Below are 19836 nucleotides of genomic sequence, written 5' to 3' on the forward strand. Positions count from 1 at the left end.
TGTTTAATAGATAATATGTACTTGGTAATAATATAGTCTCCAGTCAAGAATCTGAAATTCAATTGTGGAAGAAAACGATACAATTGCCTATTATGAACAAGTAATTTTTTTTTCACCACACTGAAATAATGAAAAGGAAAAATGTCCAAATTGTCGAAATTATCCGCAGTATAATATCGGCGAAAAAATCGACGACATTCTGTAGAGATGATATCAATTAATTGCATATAAGAGAACGCATCAGTCTTGCTCTAGAAATATGCACTAGATATGCTCAAGATTCATGCGTTACACCTTGACATCCATTAAGGAAAAGTTAGCTCTATGATACAACGCGGTTCATCTGCGGGGAATGAGAGAAAATGACCTCATGACTTCATCCCACGCGACCCACCTGGCGGTGAGGTCACCCAGGGCGGGGGTGAGCACGAACTGCAGCACCGGGGTGTCGCCCACGGCCCCCGTGATGGACAAGTCGGCCGCTTCCTCGCCGCTATTCAATCCGAATACCACGATGCTGCCTGGTGTAGTTTTATAAATGCGTATAAAAATATGAGTCTAAAATTCAAGTTATGTAATTTGAAAATATGATAGCGTTTTGCTTTTTATGCCCAAAAGAAGCCTGATTACGTTTGATTGTGCTTAAATTGAAATTACTATTCTTTTAACCAAACTAATTATTTCACAGTGAATCTATACGTTGGTGGAAGACATGCTAGAAAAAAACAAATTCAATGTAAGAAAGTTTTGAGCTTAAAAAAATTTCGATTTGCTCCGCTCGATCGTTGTTGTTTCCCAGCTATATTCTTGACGAAAGTTCATGCAAACAGGTGTAGATGACATACGATTCTTTAGTTTAGGCGACAAGGGTCTCCATAGCGCTTAAGGCTGGAGATGGAAAGAAAACATCCATATGGAGTGGATGATCAATTAATAACTCGTGTGGAGCATTATATATTATATTATATATTATATAATAAACTATATAACCACGCGATATGAGTTGAGCGTACCAGGCTCGTGCAGAGGATGGGTCTCTTTCATGCAGTGCGCGTAGAGCCTCAGCGTTGCAGGCGCCGAGAGCGCTGACATCTCCAGCACGCGGTCGCCCACAAGCGACTTGAACAGCACAGACACCCAGTAATCCTGGAAAAGTTCGTATAATAAAGACTCCTATTATTGAAGTTTATCTTCCAATGGCGTCGAGTCATGGATACTCTTAAACTTTGAGTTAGAAATACAAAATACTGAAGTTTAATTCAAAAGTAATTTTTTTGTAAATACAGAATGGTTTATATTCAATATTTCTGACGTTTGATATAGTTGCTACTAACAATATGTTCAGAAATAAATGAATAAATCTCACAGGATTAGGGTCGTAGTTAGAGTCGAGCATCGCGTAGTTCTTGCCGAAGATCGATTGTCTCGCCACTACATCCACTCCGTCCCTCGCTGCCACGCCAAGTTTGTCCAGCCAGAGGAAGGCTCCCACAAAGCGGTTGCTTAGGCCGGGAGCACCACCGCCGTACGCTGAGCCTGTTTCGGCTGACGGGACACAATGTGAACCTCCCTACTTTTCCAGATACTTCCACTCTTGTGCTTCTATTTTATATCGTAACCAGCTATTCAATAATAATTATATCCTATCATGTCCGTAATGCTGCCTTATTAATAGTTGAAAAGTGACAAATGTTGTTTAAATATGGATAGATCTAAACTTATCTATAACGATCGAGCTGAATCCTTGAACCTGCTTAAATTCCCAACTCTTTGCTGTTTGTAATTATAATAAATTACATCTAATGAATTATATATGTTACTGTACTGTAAATTATGTATGAAAGATTTTTGCGCTAAATGCAGGGAATAGGCGTATAAAAGCTCCTGAATTTTATTGATTTATTTGATGATTCGACATAGAATTCCAAAGAAAAGAGAAACGTTTAGTAAATTTATTACATATTTACTCGGTATTTTCTTTGTTCTTAACTTTTTGGTGAACTTGCGGCCTTAGCAGACAATAAAATTAGTAATTTAATATGATTTAATAATATGAGGAATTTAATATGATTCGACTTGTCTTACTGATCCAGAGCGGAGTGCGGGGCGCGAGTTCGTCCCTGACCCTCTTCACCACCGCCAGCTGCTTAGGGAAAAGCTCCATCGTGGCAGGATCAAGGAATTCTGATACTGAAGTCGTGCGGCCACATACGTAATATCTGATAATAAATGTTTACTCATTGAGTAGATGTAAGTTGGGATACATTTTTAGAGGCAAGCATTCGCATGAATATACAAGTATTAGAGTAAATTAGAGTTGAATCATGCAAGCAGGAATCAAAACGCTTCCAAGTTAAGAGGTATGTTAATTTGTAGATTTTTAAAGATATATTTATAATAATAAAATAATAGTAATGATAATATTATTATTAACAATAATAATGAAAATAATATTAATAGTGGTTTCAGCGTTTATTAGGCCGTAGGCTTGTGGCCGATTTTGAGTCACTTACTGGTGCCACGCGATAGCATCTACGAGACCAGGCCCAGAGGTGAGAAAGTCTCGTAAGAACTTCACAGAATCAGTGTCATCTTTGATATTTTCACCGGTAAAGTTTTGAAGAGTTTCTTCGATGTTCGCCATTCTGATCTCGTGATCGGCGGTACCTGAAATTAAAAATTATGTAAATTCTGAGTTTAAATTTGCTTTGTTCATAAGCCTCACCTGAATTAACCCAAAATAGATATATTACCGATAAAATACATGTAATTACGTACTGCTCAAGGGAATAATGGCGAGGTTAGAGACATGGGGCCTTGTAACATCAGGACCAACGAGCCTGATCTTCGGCGAGTCGGAATTTTCTTGTGGGAGAAGGTCGCGTAAGAGAGCCACATCTTCCGCCATCATTGTACCATTTATCCTAAATTGGAACTTGTGCGCGTAGTTATTCGGTTCTGGAGGTTAAAGAAAAATCAAGACGAGACTTCGTTTTTCGGTCTTGTCCAATCTGAGTTTGATGGTCTTTCAATCGCATATTGTTTTAAGTAAAAAATTGAATTGGAATTTTAGAAATTTTTCGACCTAGGGACTCTTGGCCAAAGCTATTGGATTCCAGTTAGCATCTCAGATGGAGGGGATCGAGGGTAGAAGGGCCAAGCCCCCAGGAGACGCAAATTGTACAGGATGTGAGCGAACGTTCAATTTAACGAACAGCAAACAACATCTTTAGTGCAGTACAACAATAAACACAGGAAGAACAGTATGTTTATAACATTTTTAGCATATTCAGGCCACTCATATTCTATTGAATTTGTCGGCAATTTTTAACAAAAAATCTAATAATACTTTTAATAAATGGACATTAAATTATTTAAGAGGGTTTAAATAGGCCTAATAACGCCATTTTCGGCCATTGTAGGGCAAAGAGAATACGACGGTTACCATTTCCGAGTTGCCAAATAACAGATGCGGTTGACTTCTGCGCCGCAGCTACAATGCGACGAGCGTCACGGGAATCCCACCTTCCGTCTTCAGTTCTGATGAACTGGTTCAGGTCGAACAATAATGTCCAGTTCAGGTCACGGCACAAATCAAGAAGGTTTTCGAAATCGTCACCTGCCGATAAATTGAACAATTTCAATTCATCGATCTTCAGTGAGCCATCAGAGATAAGGGGGAAAATTAATTATAAACTGGTAAATATCAACTAATTATACGTGTAATTCAGCTTCATGTTACTCAAGTTCAAAATTATTTCATATTTCATATTAACACCGCATGATGAATGTTGCATTACCAACTAAATTTCTAAAACTCAAATTATCAATTGGAATGTGTACACAAGTTTTTGTTTTTTAATCTACCCGTAATTGTATTAATACATCACTCACTTGTCATAGTGAAGTTCTGGAAAGGAGGTGATTGACTTTCACACGATTGGATGTGTCTGTGCCCATGCGGTCTAAAATTTAATCCATTGCCGTTCACTATCTTTAAATGTTCAGCTGCCGCTGTGGGAGGAACTTTGGCTAGGCTTTTCGCCTCTCGCTGGCGTTTCAACACATTATCTTCAACGGGACCTTCAATGTCTAACTTGAATTTTGGGTGTCTCAAATGGCCACTGATGCTATTAGGTGACTTCATGTCATTTTCGTGCTTTTTACGTAAAAATTTAGGGTGATTTCGAGAAATGACCTTGTTAGCCTCAATGTTGGGTTTACTGTCCGACGATTCGTAATTCAATATATCATCTCGTCTCCACGGCCCATGCTGGATTGCAGGTTTCGGACGTGACATTCTCGTGCCTTTTCTATACGAATTAGTCAGCAGAGTATTTCCCTCAGCTACAGAGAACTCGTTCAATTCTTCATCATCGGGGCCGTAAAACAGGAAGTTCGCCGATGATCCTCCGAGTCGGAATACGGCGTTAGTTAGAGGCTGCATCAGTCGACGAAGCTTCGTCGATCTAGTTTCGAATTACGCTAGTTAACTCATTTGCTAAAGAAATTTTATTATACATTAAAAAATTATTAAATTAATAAAGTAGAACCGAAAACTTGAAACAAAGCAAGACAAATTAACTTTATGTGATTTAAAATTAATAATTAAACTTTAATTCATTAAATTAATTAATAAAGTATAATTCATTTAAAATTAATTAAAATAATAAAGTAGAGAAGTAAACTATAATTTATAAGAACAAATTTGAGTCACTAATTTTCCTCACATACGTACGTCCACAAGGATAATTTGCAAAATGTAACTAAGCAATGAAGTGGTAGGAAAATTCATTTTTGTTGTTGCACCCTATGAATGGATTCATTAATCCAACCTAAGAATAGATTTATTAATCTACCATAAGAACAGATTCATCAATCCTAGTCTTACTTCGTGTTGAACTTGTCTTCGGTGTCCTGAATCAATTGGGACTCGAGCGCGAAGGACAAAAATTCCTCTGGGATTCTGTTGATCACTTTGTCTCCATCGATCATCAGGATCACTGCAAACAAAAATGTTACAACAACACTTGCTGATGCATAGAATTTTAAACGAACAGAGTGGACAAGTTTTCATGCATAGCTTGTCTAAAGTTGATCATATGAAGCATTTATGACAAATGTCATGTTTAATGTTCATAATTTTATACTATTAATAAATATCTCTTGTAAAAGTCACAGTACATTTAGTTCACGTTATCATTACAAGTCTGATTGATCTTCAATTCAAATAACGAAGTGCGGAAATTTACAGGGGAAAGAAAATGCTTGTATTTAATAAAAATACATGAACAAAACCACGGATAAAACATTTTGAAAGTAGCATATGGCCAGTTAACGGTCATCCAGCTAGAGCAGAGACCGCGAGTCCAAATTCTGTGTAACCTTGAAATGTAGAAGCAATTCCCATTCGCTTGTCCATATTATTTTCCCACCTAACTTAGTGCACCATAATAATAGCATATGCCTACCTTTGCCTTGCTGATGGCTTTGCCATGGGAATTGAAGCACGCTGAGGGACGCAGAAATAAGACGTAGAAGTCTCTGGCCTCCCTCTGACAACACCGGATTCTGGTCTGAGTCACCTCCTGACTGCGGAATTACTTCACTCGCTTCCAAAGGCGAGTCGTAGTTGTCTTTAGACTCGTGTGAATTATGATCTTCTCTCCCAGCTTCAGAAATTTTATCATTCTCATTTTTATCTTCTGTGCGGAACCCTATAAAATTATAAATATTGTTAATAGTTTGCTGAATATTATTCTCCATTGAGGCGAAGAAGTCTCTCTTCGGGGCAAAACTATCGTCAGATACGGCGACAGATGCAGAATCAATGTCATCGGAGTGGGAGGACACATACCCATTACTAGAGATAGATGATTTAGCAACAATCTGAGAGTAGGTATTCGATTCCAGAGATTTCCCTAGAACGTCCATGATGAGCTTTAGATTTTCTTCGCAATCTTTAACAACCAAACAATGCTCAAGGAAGATGTTGGCAGCAGCGCTCACTTTAACACTCCATTGCAACGTCCAACGGGTCATGGCTGAAATTATGTCTTCCAGTACAGTTTGGTTTCGTTTTTGCAATTGCCGTGTACTGATGTCGGCTTCAACGATCTTCAATGGTAAGTCATCACAAGCATCTTTCAACACTGATACGACATCATGAAGAGAAGGCCAAAAGTTGGTCTCTAAATCAATTGGTGCATCGTTGACCTCATTAACATCTATAACCAAATTCTCATTAATAATTTTACTTTCATCGAACGAATATTGCATAACGCTATCATTGGTTTCATTTTTTATATCTTTCCTAATCACGGTTGCCATGAAATATTTAATCATGCTCTCAGACACCACTGCCGCCTCTTCGATTCTGTTGTTGCAATAATCGAGAGTTTTACCAAATTCTATCACAAAGAGTCGCGACGGATTTTGGGGTTGCGTATTTGATGATAGAGTACGAAATGCTGTAGAATTAATGAGCAGCTTTTCCCATGAGAACAATCCATCTTCTGCGAGTAGTCGAACCACATCGCTCTCGACAACAGCTTGATCACCGACAATACTCTGCGTTGTCGACAACATAATAACTAAACACATAATTATTTTACGTAATTGCTTCATGGTTTCGGTATAGGAACACTTGCTTCTCCCTCCTGAACTGCCCAAGTCAGTGACATAGAAAAGAATAGAAGCACTTCACCATGCACCATGACGGAGATCTCTGCTCCGCTATCAGCGCAGAGGCCTCTTCATCATGAAGAGCCTCTCGTAGCGCGGCTCGTATCTTATGAATTCGAGTGTACGGGTCATTAAAATAAAAGCGAAAAGAAATAATAATAGGCACTGTTAAAGAAAATTTTCCTGCAGTGCTTAATTGCAGAACAATATTTGTAAATAGATCCACGTAGCTGATAAGAGTTCATGTTAAGCTTTTCCTCGCATATAATATAAATGCTCTAGCAAAATAATGGCGCATTTTAAGACAGATTTCGGAGTAAAAACATGGTAAGAAACAATCAAGCAGCAAAACTTAATCGCGGATCATGTAATATTTTGATTTAAAAAATACAATTAAACAATGCGTAGGGTTTAGCATTCGGGTATTTCTAATACGCTGGCTCGGATCAGATATAGCTGGCTTCACATTCCGTCGTACAGTCTTGCTGGTAGAAAAGCAAAGTTTTCTCTTGTATTCTTACAATTTGTTCACACATCCAAGGCTAACTCAAATTCAGTGCCCATTTTTATCGGCTAACGTAAATTTAATCAATTTATTAAATTATGGATGAGGTTAGTGAAGTTATATGATTTTTAGGTTTTTTCTTCAATGTTCTGAATGTATTATTAATATATCATGCATGTGTGATGTGGGGAACAAAGGGGAACATTTTTTGTTCGCCCCTCCTTCAAGTTCTTTTTTGAATCCTATAAGTAGGCTATTAGAGTATCCGTTCATGTTCATCACAACATTAGGCTACTAGCTGCAGCTGGTACAAAAATCTAAACTGCTCATGTCTGACTGAATGAGATTTTCAATCCTTTATTTTACAGGATGATCCTCCACCAGTTGCTCCTCCAGTCCCTGAACCTCCTCAGCCAGATGATAGAAGATTGTGGATTGGGAATATGGATCCCAGGATAACCGAGTAAGATATCATTGAATGTTTTAAAATATCTCTTATTAGTAATTGCAGAATAATAGTGCAATATTAATAATTTGTTGCTGGAATTAGGTATTATATTCTAGCTGAAATATTACTTTTATTCATTGGGTAAATTTGAGATATTTTGCATAGAGTTAGCCTCAATCATACATTTTTGCTAACTGTTAAAGTTCTGACAGTTAGAAGATAATTCATGCAGCGAAAATTTCACAGCTCTAGAAAATTTATAGAGCCATTTATGAAAAATGGCTGGAGGCCTGGAGCCTGGATTAGCTGTAAGCCTGTATCACTGGACACTGATGTCTAAGTCTCATTGTCCCTATTTGAGTATTTAGGCTAAGTGCTATGCAGATTTTGACTATTGCAATTGTGTCACCGACACCAAGTGACCAAGGTCCTCATTTTTGGCCTAAAGTTTTACACCTTATTTACAGTTTTATTGATGATTTGTTGCCACTTGCCAGAAGCCCAGAACTACTTAGACTGCTAAACTTTCAACTTCAAGTTCAAGATTCATTGAGAAAAATACATGCAGAGGGGCTGGCATGAAAAATATCTACAGTTCAAGCTGTGAGCCTGTGACTACTGACTAGAGCTTTCTGGTCATTTTTAGAGCTGTGAAATTCCCTCTAGATGAATTATTCCCTATCTAATTGTTAATAAAACTGCACAATTGGGCTGCAAAATTCCTAATGTAGTGAAAATTGGTCAATTTAGAGCCACGAGATTTCATTCATAAGTAGGAAAATTCCAATCTAGTAACAGGGTATTTAAAGATAAATGTGTTGGCATTTGGCAAGATCTTCTGAAGGCATAGATTTTGATGCTGAGCCTGATATGTTACCAAATATCTTCAAGTATTCACCAATTTTTTGCACTCTGGCTCCCTAATGTTGCTATAGCACTTATGTTATGGCAACTTGTGGGCTTGCAATAGAAATGATCTATTTTGTTAAGGGGAGCATATCGGTCAAAATCAATTTTCTATATTCAGGGAAGGATCATCTATAAACCTGGTACACAAATGTAAAATAAAAAATGATGACTATTTTGTTCATGTGAATTTTTCAAAAAAATGAAAGAAAAAGTGAAATTCATAGAAAACAGCCAAAAAGGGGTTACTTTAGAAAATTTAATGCATCATACAATTTACATGCCGCAACATTGCCTGGCATATCATTTGATTGGTAAAGACAATATCTAGTGATTGTCAAGCCACTTTTTAAAATTTTTTTCTTGGTTCTCTTGTTATGATGATTTTCCTGAAAAATTTTTAATTTTCAAAATTTCCCTATAATCCAAACTAAAATGAAATAAAAAAATGGCTTGCTAATCACTAATTCTTGTCATTATAAGTCAAATGGTTTATATATCTCTCATTGCTGTAGCTTCAAAATTCTAGGAGGAGATAGGTTTGCCGTGAGAGCAGTAGTAGGTTTACAGGAGAACTAGAAACCATAAAAGTCAAAATTCTTGATTTTGACTGATATGCTCCCCTTAACAAAACTCAACCTAAACTTTCTAGCAAGATTAAAATTGATCACAGTTACTATTTGGTAATCAAAGTTTGTTCAAGAATGTAAAACAAAACTACTATTGTTACTTTCTCTATATGCACATTAATGTATATACTGATTTAAACAGATAAAAAAGACATGTTTCTCAGCTAACAGTTGATATTTTTGTTCTCCCCATGGGTATAAATTCCTGAAAATGGTGGAAAAATTTGGAAAACTGGCGGAATTTGACTTCCTCTACCAGAAGAGTAGTGGAGACAAAGGGGGCCTGGGTGTGCCCAGAGGCTATGCTTTTGTCACTTATGAGGAATCAGCCAGTGCCCAGAGTGCCCAGCGCACCCTGGATGGACTTGACGTTGCTGGCCGTAGACTAGCAGTCAAGTGGGCGCACCTTCAAGATCAAGTGGGTACATTATGAATCTACTGGTTTAGTTCTATTTAAGGAAATAAATGTTAAATAAACTGTTTAACTTCTCTAAAATACCAAAGTGCTTAGAATTGAGTTGTTATTGAATATAATGAAAAGAGTTTAATTTTAATCCATAGGCTTTTATGAGGAAATTCAATAAATTATTGTTTGGCTTTATATTTGTAATTATGCTGTTTTGTATTTTATTGATATTTTCATGGTTTGATTTATTTTACTTTTTGTTGGTACAAAATGTGAAGATGAAAATCCTTTTCTTCTCTAAAATTTTATGCCCCCCATTGTAATGAGTGCATTAGAAAAAAATCTAGCAATTTTAGTTTGGAATTTATTATGATATGCCTTCATGGTGATTTCATATTTGTTTTTACTGCACATTTATTTCAGAACAAATATCTAACTAGTAGAGCACAAATGAGTAAGCCGGCACCTGCGGTCCTGCGTGTAAAACCTAGAGATCCATCTGCTGCATCAGATTCTAAAAATAGGTAATTTATTAAATTCAAATAATTTATTTAATTTATCCTATTTATTTAATTAATTTTAAATTAATTATTCCTATTTATCCTATTATTTAAATTAATTTATTCACTAATTTTTCCCATTGTTGAAAAGTTAATATCAAAGTTATCTTCTATACACGGGTTTTAACATCATCATAAAGATTTAATTTGGTTGGTGTTTCTGGTTTATGAATGAAATACATACTTCTTAACTTGGAAACTTGTACCGTAGTGACAAACACAGAACTTCCTACAGAGTAATTGAAACAACAGAAAAAATAATAGTAATTGTATAAGGCATCAGTTTTTCAAATTTTCAATTTTTTTTGTATTCACAATTTTTTAGATTATATTCTTTTTACAACACTTCTCTTTAACTTCACTTCTTGTTGTTTGTTTGCTACAAATCTTGCAATCAAAATTTAATATACTTCTACTTATCCTATTGATCTGAAATTTTGCACACTTGTGTAAAGTTGGGACAATGCATGAATCAAGTGTCAAAATAAATGATTAAAAAAAATTATATACCTACCGTACCTATTAAAAATTTTTTATATAGTATTAAAAAAATTGAAAAATAAATTTTTTTAATATGTGAAAATTGAATGAGAAATTCATTTTACATCTGTAAGATTGGAGACACTGGATTCTTTGGAAGTGTTGTCTTTAAAAAGTAATTTTTAAACGTAGGTATATTATTATTACACTTAATGTTATGTTTAGCAAGTTTTAATGTATTGTAATGTTAGGTTTTTTTTCGTGACTATTTTCAACATTTCTGTATTGTTAATTTAAGGTAACAATTGCTTAAACCATTTACTATTTCAGCCTGTCGGACCGAATAGCCAACGTCGAGGCCGCAATCTCTGCCCTTGCCACCCAGCCCTGCGACACGCTCTCGGTCACACCTGACACCGGCAGGGACGCCACGAGGCCCACTTATATAACCTACAATTTTATCGGTATGGCCTAATTAATTTGGTTAACGAACTGATTGGGACAAAATTGACTGATTTTATTGGAGTAAGTCTTAATAAATTCACATATATGATATGTTGAATTATAATTATGACAATTATGTTGAATTTTTCTTTTAGGTAAAAGGTGGTTACGCACAATGCAAGGTTCCTATTGGATTTGATGTGGGTTTTTAATATCAATGAACACCAACAGTAGTTTTCTCCACAGTTAGTTTTCTCCACGGTCATCTACTCATATTAACAATTCATTTCATCCCCTTATTACCCAGGAATGAAATCGTTATTAATTTGAAAAAAGGGTAAGGATTCCACCGGAAAAATTCTTTGAGTTCTTTACCACAATACTGTGAGAAATTTACCTTTGCAGAGCGCAAGCCCCGAGGGCAAGATGTCTCCAGCAGCTACAGGCGTGGTAACTACAAGCCTTATAACAAACACAATAGACCTCATCGCAAGTGACATAACTCGCGGGACTCTACTTCAATTTGTGCACAGACGTCTTTCAGCAATAGTCAGCGTTATACATTTATGTTTTATCTTCTCAGGATCAAGATATACACGACGAGCAAATTTTTCCGTGATCACTCAGATGTGATTTTGCTCTTTGAATCTTCCCAACGTTGAAATGGTTCAAATTGAGAAATGACACATTTTCGCGAGGAGCTGCAGATAATTAGTTTTGTACAACTCTTCCTCATCTACACCATCATCATTGTTTTCATTAGGATGGTAATCTCACTTATACTTTTCATATGTCCTTCAGCCACCTGTGTGGGTACGGAACGCTGGAGTATTTTTAAAGACGACAATTGTATAAATATTACTTCTTTGCAGTTGCGTGATTAGTGTAGATACGTTTATGTTGTTGCAGCTTTTCTTCACCTGCATGCTGGCTGCGATTAGCAGGTATCTTTAATAATAATGGGCGTTTTTAAACTAACCTACGAGTTACCGTCATTTTGTGTTCACTTTTAACATCAATCGATAATGCAACTAGGTATGGAGCAATGATGGTAGCAATTGTTTTAGAGATGCAAGTTGGGAAACAAGGTATTTTAGTGCATGGCAGGTCGGTATTATGTCACTTGATTGTTAATTTTTATTTGAGGAAGAAAATGGTTGAGGAGTGCTGGTGAAGGAGTTACATTTCGTACTAGTCGTCGTGCTGATATGAAGAGTTTCTCTATATACGTATAATCATCATGTGTGAACTTCGTGGCGGCAAGACAGATGACGTGAGAATCTCAGTAATTTTATTCATGTTTTACTCTTCATCAGCTCTTGTACAATTAGTGTCATAAATTTGTGTCTTCCTCGCATATGACAAATTTTCAGAGGTTCTTGAGATTTATTTTGGCCACGGTTTGTGCGATAGTTTTTATATCGCTTGGAGCCACGCGGCAGCAGCCTCCTATCACCCGCGCTCCTCGCCGCGCCCACTCCTCCACTGGCCACTCCAGGGGGGCTGGGTTTGACGTCCACCTGCGTGCCATCAAATTTACAGTCAAATACATTGTTCTTTAGCAATCATCTGTTCAGTTTTCATTCAAATACTCAACTAAATAGTCCTACCAATGAATAATGTATCATCGATTACACGAGAATCGTGTGTTCTAGTCTTAATACTTTGTAAATGTATCCACTAAACGTGGAAATTCTGCGGAACATTCAATATTTTGGTGACTAATGAATTGAAATGTTTATTTTAAGTTAGCGAGTTAGGCAATCTTTGTAAACAACTATTCGTGGTGAATGCGAGATAGCAAAATTACAACTTGTCCAATTAATTCACCATCACTTCACTCTATTTTCAGTGTTCACTGAAAATTAAGTAAATTTGTTTATTTGTCGGATAAGTATGTCACTCGCGTCCAGGTAGGCCAAATAAAATGTAACTTTTAAAATAAAAATAAACATGAAAAAAATTAACTGTTGTATATGAACGCATACATGACAATCGAATTGAAGCATTTGGGAGCAGGTTTAATTTTGTGAGCCGGTAGTCAGTCAGTCAAAATGAATTTAGCAATCTAAGGTTGTAAGTATTAATATCGAAGTACGTATTAACTAGTCTAACCCCTTGCCAGCGACCCAAATCTCGCCAGAATTAGGGTAAACAATTCTGGGCATAATATCTGGAGGAGGCACTCCAGGGTGCCCATCGAGGGACTCCAGGAGAGGCAGAACGAGGCTGGGGCACGAGCAATTGACCCCCACGCCCACCAGGGCATCACCGCCCACCGAACAGCACCGCTGCACGGCGGAGCCGAAATCGTTCCCTGCATTGGTGTGTTTACCGTCCTGAGGAAACATAATTAAAAAATAACGATTCGGAAATTATTTCGATGAATCACAATTCAATAATTACACAAATTTTGAAAGTAGACAAAACTTTTGTTATCGAACTAACGACCAACATCCCCCAGTAGTTATGAATGATACGTAACTGATTGTTCATTTGTAAACACTGACATTACTGTAATTATGTTCCATATGCTGACTGGTTAGCAATTCTATATGATTAGTACCTATTCTAATTCCACTAACCTTGCATGAAAAAGTGATCCAAGCCTTTGTGCCGGGAAATTCTCGGAGTAATCTGTTGAGGAAATGTACGTCAGTCCCTTCTCTTGTTATATACTCGTATGATTGCAATTCCTAATTTCTTTTCAAGTGCTAATTTTAAACTAAGTATGAACTATGTCATCTATGTCTGCTTAATCAAAATTAGAGCTGAATTTGTGAGACTTATTGTCAGGTTTTTGACGATGTCAAAACACTCTTCGATAGGGCAATTTTTTTGCATCCGTAGAAAATAACCCTTCATCGCTCTTAGTTGAATTAATACTTACTTAAAAACCAAAAAATTTCTTCAAGCCTTATGACATAATCGCGGGTTAAATCTATAAATTTGTATTTGCCCATTTTCCAATTAATAAATTAACCATTTTCACTGCTCGTCGTATTTGACAGCCTAGTGACTAGAGTGGCAGTCAGCATGTTCAGGACTATTATTCGCATTCGTATTGATAGCAAATCGCTTACTTTAAATATTTATGACATTTATGAACTCACCTGAGGACGGCCAAAGCTTCTTTGACGGCTGGAAGAGTTTCAACTGCGAGCAAAGAAGCCCCAGACTGAACGATTTGTTTGACCCTCGGCCGGTGCCAATCCATGAGTTGCTCGTCTGTCATGCCGGACACGTGAGCTCCCGTGTACTCTGATCCGTCGTTCTGACACGCGCCGTACGGACCGACCGATCCCGCCACCAATATGTCCGCTATATTTAAGTAATAATATCAACCAGATTGTTAAAAATATTTTTTAGGAACTGCTGTAGGGATACTGAATAGGTTAAATTTGCTTCTTGGATAAATCATGAATAACGCGAAGAGAAATTCGTAATAAAATAAAATTTAATACCTTAATTTAATTACAAAACGTCAATTTTAACCAAATATACAAATGAAATTGAAGGTAGATCTGTATATCTTACTTTTGTTTGTGTTTTGGGCCGCATTTTGTGCCAATCGAACGCTGTTGCCGATTAGCGCCAGAGCTTCTTCAGACGACACGCCCAAGTGACGCACGAAACCTTCCACGCTGGCCTGGTAGCTGTTGCTCACCAGGATCTCCGCGCCCGCATCAAGGAAGTCGCTGTGAACCTGAAAACATTCTTAGTGAATTTCGGCTAATTTTGTCTGCACCCTATTTTAGTGAAATAGAGTACAGAAATCAAGTGACTTATGCAGTATTGCAGTTGCTTCAATCAATAAAATTAAGTTGTACGGTATTCAGACAATACGAAAATTCATGCTGATTATAGACAAGTACGAGTCACATAAGCTGATATTTGCAACGCATTTATAGTCATAGTCAATTTTAGCTCATTTGATGAAATAATGGAAGTAACATCCAGGAAAACAAACATTTTTTTCAAAATACTGTATACCAAAAATTAGTTACTCTTTGAATGGCAGAAGGGTTGGAATGTAGTAGACGTGCGCTCCACAGTGGGTCAGTCTCCATCGATAGCCCGTGGAGAGCGAGAGTAGAGCCCATGCCACCGTCACACACTCGCAGTTTGTGCGCCAACATACTTCGAATTCTACTGCAGTGGTTCTCCAATATTCTGATCGTTCCACAGTGGGGATTTTCACGCCTCACCAGTCACTGTGGCGACACGATAACTCTAGCATTATCATATTTTAACGTACTGGAAGTTCAAAGAGTAACAGGATATTTTAAATGCAATAAAAATACATAGTACTTCACATTTTAAACGCCATGAAGTAATGATAGAAATCCTTATCGCATGGATTGAACCAGCTACAAAAGTTTAGATTTAGCACATTCACCCGTTCAAGTTTTTCCAATAGAAACCGATCTTGGCCTAATTAACAACGAAGCAATTTATTCACAAAAGGCTCCTACGATCATTGACAATTATTTTTGTCCGCTTCGTTTCCACGTAGAGCCCTAAAGGGAGCCAACATACCACCAATTTTACGGCAGTGGTTCTCCAATATTTTTGATCGTTCCACAGTGGGGATTTTCACGCCTCACCAGTCACTTTGGCGCCGCCAAAAACTCTGGCATAATCACATTTTAACGTAATGGAAGTCCAAAGAGTAACAGGATATGTTAAATGCAAAAAAATACATAGTACCTCACATTTAAAACGTCACGAAGCAATAATAGAAATCCTTATCGCATGGATCCAACCAGCTACAAAAGTTTAAGATTTAACTCGTTTACCCGTTTAAGTTTTTCCAACAGAAATTTATTTTGACCTAATTAACAACGAAGCAATTTATTCACAGAAGGCTCCTACGATCATTGACAATTACGTATTTTAGTCCGCTTCGTTTCCACGTAGATCCCTAAACGGTAAGTTGCGCGTGCAAATGGTGCTAAAACTAAACTGAGTTATGGTGTACATTCAAAATGTTCAACTTAATCAAATTTCAAAAATGATTACTCATTACTCATCATAAATGATTGATCATTAATAAAAGCGAAGTGCAGTTATTCAGTTTTTTTTTGTTACGGGGTTTCGTGGGTATAACATAAAATATATTTATTTTAACACGCTTATTCGATGAGAATATAAAAAATATAACTTAGTAGGTACTCACTGCAGTAAGTGACAGAGAGCGCATTTTCTCGTCAACGTGAAGTCACGGACGGACGGACAGACGGACATGGCGAGCACAATAGTGCATTTTTCCATAAATGAGAAAATGCGCTAAAAATGAGAAACTGGAACACCAGGAAGGTTGGCAGTGTTAAAGTCTTAGTCAGCTCTGCATATGGTCCTTGCTTATCGGACATATTGAATGGAAAGAAATGGTGATAACAGCGTTTTAACAGGATAGCAAGACTTTTCTACTATTTCAGTTGCTTCAAAGACAAAAATAATGATAAGAATGAAGTGAAGTTACGTCAAAGAATTGTTTTCTCAAACATAATTAATGCTTTCTTGATATTGCTTTCGAGTGTGCTTCAAAATATTATTTGTTTCTAATTATAGTTTGAATTCTTTACAAACAGCAGAATATAATCCTAGAAACTTGACGAATTTAAAATATTAAAGCAAATTTGTTACAAAAATTTTATATGACTAAGTCATGTGGCGTGCTTTGCGCTACTGACAACGAACGCTTAGGGGGTGTACGAGATAATTACCATCAGGGCTATTAATTAAGTTTCATCTAGCTATATAATATTACTGTAATGAGATAGGAATTGTTCGGTTACACATAATTTTAGTATGATAAATGAAATGGTTAAATATTATATTTTTTTAAATATTTTTCGAATGATAGTCTGAGATGAACGATAACAACAAAATTCTTAACTTTGCATACAGTAAAAAAAAGTATGCGGGCTATTTCTCCTTGTTTGGCGATCGGATATTGCTTATTTTTCAGCATTGAGATTAAGATCACTCTTACACTCAAGAAAAAATTTGCGGAGGGAATTTACAATCCAAAGCATACATTTACGATGTAATTTTAAAAGGACGCAGCTATGTTACAAGATTATAGAGGCAGACGACTGTCTGTCTGAAATTCCTCAACGTCCAAGGTCGTGTCGTCGTGAATGACTTACCTATCTTATGTTCCTAGCAGACAGACAATACACCTTGCCAAATTTCTTTGCATCCTTTTACTAGATAAATAGTGTAGCAAACTTATCAAAAGTAACATAAGCTTAACAAGGAGTCATGGAGTCTAATTTTATACGTACGTTGTTCAAATTTGCAGAGAAACACCATTTCCTGAGAAATTGTACCTACCTCAATAACCAGCGCGTAAACGTACAAAATATGATAGTCTGCGTTGAATTGCTTACTTTTATTCAGAGAAAATTTTGAGCCCTAACCTCAATAATTTGTGGTGTCTCTGTACATGGCGATGAACATTCTTTACGAGAAATATTTCGGCTTTGAGTATAAGTTTCTAAATTTGGTAATCATAGAAGTCAACAAACAGTCTACCAGATATTGTTGCGTTCGTTACTTGTCTTGACTCCTGCCGAAAACTTACATTTGAATTATTCGCTATATAGTATTTTTTATATCAATAACTTGTATAGATAAAAATACGTTTTCATAGAATAAAAATTTTCACAGCGTTGGTTAAACTTTTTTTGCTCCCTTCCGTTTCTTATAAGAAAGGGTCATCCTATTTGCTATTTATGTAAGTGGCTCGTGACGATCCCACGCTTAACTTTTGCAAACGCGAATCCAGTGAGATGAAACTTGACGCTCATTTTAACATCAATTCCTCATTAGACCGCATTGTAAATCTATTCTAAAAATTGATAGGATTATTACAGATAGAGAATAATATTAAAATTTCTAATTAATTAGATTAGATTAGTTATACTGAACGCTTTCCTGAAATGAACGAAGTTTTCATGAAATCAATATTTCTTTAAATCAACCCAAGCCTAGGCACGGGAAATCTATTAAGACAACGCGGGTTAACTCGTAATCGACAAAAAAAAATCAATTTTCAATTCAATTTCACCACAATGCTCATGGAAAACGTTACGAGTAAATCCGTTCAGAATATCTATTACAGATCGACTGGGTCCATACGCCAAAAATGCCGCTGTTGTTTGGTTGACCTCCGTCTACAGCAATTCGAAATTTGAAATCTAAACGAATGGTTACTTTAAATTATCCATTTTGAAGCTAGATTAATTGTACATTTGCATAACTCCGAGAAAGTATTCAAAAGCATTGGTCGGCAGCTACAAATTGTAAGATGATGTCGTTAGACGTTAGGTCTATTTAGCTTGTGGTGGCCCATGGAGGGTTTATGCTTAAATAAGTTGTGTTTAAACTATGCTGATTATAACCATAGACAAATTCAAGACGTGGATGCGATAACCCGGTATTCTAAATAAGTAAATCTACTAACTTTATCAAATGGAATCGATAGGTTGTTTTTGATCAAGGTTATTATAAAGAGACTAAAATTTACATGTACAACGTATACATCAATCGATCAAGAAATTTCAGAGAAAAATTAATGCAATGTCCCCATACGAATAGAAACGAGAAGAATTTCATGAACATTGTAACGTGTCTTTTAGGGTGACGTAACTCATCGCAGTGCTGTTCTTGTAGCTGAAAATAGCAGGACAAAAAACTGTTGAAATATATGATGTTCTTACGCAAACAAAACAACCATCATGTTTCCTATTCTCCAGACTGTGAAATTTTACAGAATTATAAGTAACATTTTGATGTTTAGCATAAGTAAACATTTTTGACGGCAAAAAAATTTTTTTGCGGTATTTTGGTTTTGTTTTAAGTCTTTTCGGTTTGTGTCACTTAAAATATTTCTGAAAATTTGTTCGAAATATTAAACAATATTTTGCACAAAAAGACGTACAAGAATTTCAAGAACAGTCACGAGGAATTAATGGTGACCATAAAGATAAACACTGCTGCCTGTCAATCTATTATTTCTAAGTAAAGCAGAGGCAATACAGAACTAACATTAATATCATTATGGGCGTATCGTTTGTTTATCCCCAAGATTTATCTTAGGCGCTTCAAGAAAATTCAAAATTAATAAAGATAAAAGCACAGTCATTTAAATTTCTGTCATTCAGTAGTCAGCAAACTGTTAACCTTGCAGGATAGCGAAATACTATGTCAGTAGTAGCTTATTACCTTACCACTGCAGCGACAGAATTGTGTTCAATGTAAAGGGCAGATATTTCTTCTCGACGTTGGTTCTAAAATAGTCACGAATAGCTTTGCAAGGACTTTATGATAAAATATGTACAGTACATTCGTTGTACTTAGACAGCTGGAGATTTTCGCGGCGTTTGCGAAGCAGCTGCAGCACCTGCCCTTGCTGCAACACCTGCTGACAGCTGCAGCTGGTCTTCCAGGTGCACGTGCAAAAACCTAGCGCGTTCGGATGAGCCAGTCTACCACGAGGCGGGATTTGCGGGCTCAAAATCCCAGTCTTTCCATTGAAAACGAGGCACGGTTGTGGTAACGGGTAACACTTTGTGGCAAAATTTTTGCACTCACGCAGAGATCATTTTTGCGACTTTTGTTTGTGTTTACTTTCGTTCAAGATTCCAATCAAGTGAAATTGTGAAATAGGCAACTTTCTTAGCTTTTACATTTTTCTTTGCTTACCAAACGACGAGAAGCAAAGAATATATTTGATGTAATGAAGATGCTGTATGGAAGCATAA

General features: G+C 36.5%; 3 protein-coding genes across 7 annotated transcripts; 1 reads left to right on the plus strand and 2 right to left on the minus strand.

The window, feature by feature from the left end:
* Positions 1-339: 339 nt before the first annotated feature.
* On the minus strand, positions 340-6704 carry LOC108683161. The gene is made up of 10 exons (XM_018172445.2): positions 5472-6704; positions 4892-5003; positions 3895-4469; positions 3446-3619; positions 2779-2958; positions 2514-2667; positions 2086-2219; positions 1367-1545; positions 1014-1146; positions 340-521 (listed from the first exon to the last, which is right to left on the minus strand). Exons 1-10 carry the CDS (start codon positions 6625-6627, stop codon positions 340-342), a joined length of 2979 nt encoding a protein of 992 aa, XP_018027934.1. The 5' UTR covers positions 6628-6704.
* A 433-nt stretch (positions 6705-7137) lies between these two features.
* On the plus strand, positions 7138-14053 carry LOC108683184 (probable RNA-binding protein 18). Its single transcript, XM_018172477.2, has 6 exons — positions 7138-7296; positions 7558-7652; positions 9368-9590; positions 10002-10102; positions 10949-11082; positions 11468-14053. Exons 1-6 carry the CDS (start codon positions 7288-7290, stop codon positions 11557-11559), a joined length of 654 nt encoding a protein of 217 aa, XP_018027966.1. The 5' UTR covers positions 7138-7287; the 3' UTR covers positions 11560-14053.
* LOC108683183 (homocysteine S-methyltransferase YbgG) lies at positions 11418-17417 on the minus strand. 5 transcript variants are annotated; one of them, XM_018172474.2, is made up of 8 exons: positions 17356-17417; positions 15598-15675; positions 15070-15199; positions 14600-14768; positions 14176-14383; positions 13648-13699; positions 13178-13401; positions 11418-12582 (listed from the first exon to the last, which is right to left on the minus strand). In XM_018172474.2, coding segments are annotated over exons 2-8 (936 nt in total). In that variant the 5' UTR covers positions 15600-15675; positions 17356-17417; the 3' UTR covers positions 11418-12431. The 5 variants fall into 5 exon arrangements, with proteins under 5 accessions (XP_018027963.1, XP_018027964.1, XP_047738883.1 ...); XM_018172475.2 differs by having other exon boundaries at positions 15598-15695; positions 17356-17408; XM_047882927.1 differs by lacking the exon at positions 15598-15675 and adding an exon at positions 16603-16606 and having other exon boundaries at positions 15070-15176; positions 17356-17391.
* Positions 17418-19836: the final 2419 nt, after the last annotated feature.

The sequence above is a fragment of the Hyalella azteca genome, unplaced genomic scaffold (assembly GCF_000764305.2).
Source record: "Hyalella azteca isolate HAZT.00-mixed unplaced genomic scaffold, Hazt_2.0.2 contig1557, whole genome shotgun sequence".
NCBI lineage: Eukaryota > Metazoa > Arthropoda > Malacostraca > Amphipoda > Hyalellidae > Hyalella > Hyalella azteca.

What these genes read in the sequence shown, in the direction of transcription:
- LOC108683161 (XM_018172445.2), bottom strand. Translation starts at nt 6,627, where the DNA reads ATGAAGCAATTACGTAAAATAATTATGTGTTTAGTTATTATGTTGTCG. An exon ending in GAAGACAAGTTCAACACGAA is followed by an intron (nt 4,470 to 4,891) that starts GTAAGACTAGGA and finishes ATTCGAAACTAG; the next exon opens with ATCGACGAAGCTTCGTCGAC. An exon ending in TATTTGGCAACTCGGAAATG is followed by an intron (nt 2,959 to 3,445) that starts GTAACCGTCGTA and finishes TTTAACCTCCAG; the next exon opens with AACCGAATAACTACGCGCAC.
- LOC108683184 (XM_018172477.2), top strand. An exon ending in GGGCGCACCTTCAAGATCAA is followed by an intron (nt 9,591 to 10,001) that starts GTGGGTACATTA and finishes CATTTATTTCAG; the next exon opens with AACAAATATCTAACTAGTAG. An exon ending in GCATCAGATTCTAAAAATAG is followed by an intron (nt 10,103 to 10,948) that starts GTAATTTATTAA and finishes TTACTATTTCAG; the next exon opens with CCTGTCGGACCGAATAGCCA.
- LOC108683183 (XM_018172474.2), bottom strand. An exon ending in ACCCTTCTGCCATTCAAAGA is followed by an intron (nt 14,769 to 15,069) that starts GTAACTAATTTT and finishes GAATGTTTTCAG; the next exon opens with GTTCACAGCGACTTCCTTGA. An exon ending in GAAGCTTTGGCCGTCCTCAG is followed by an intron (nt 13,700 to 14,175) that starts GTGAGTTCATAA and finishes TTTCCTCAACAG; the next exon opens with ATTACTCCGAGAATTTCCCG.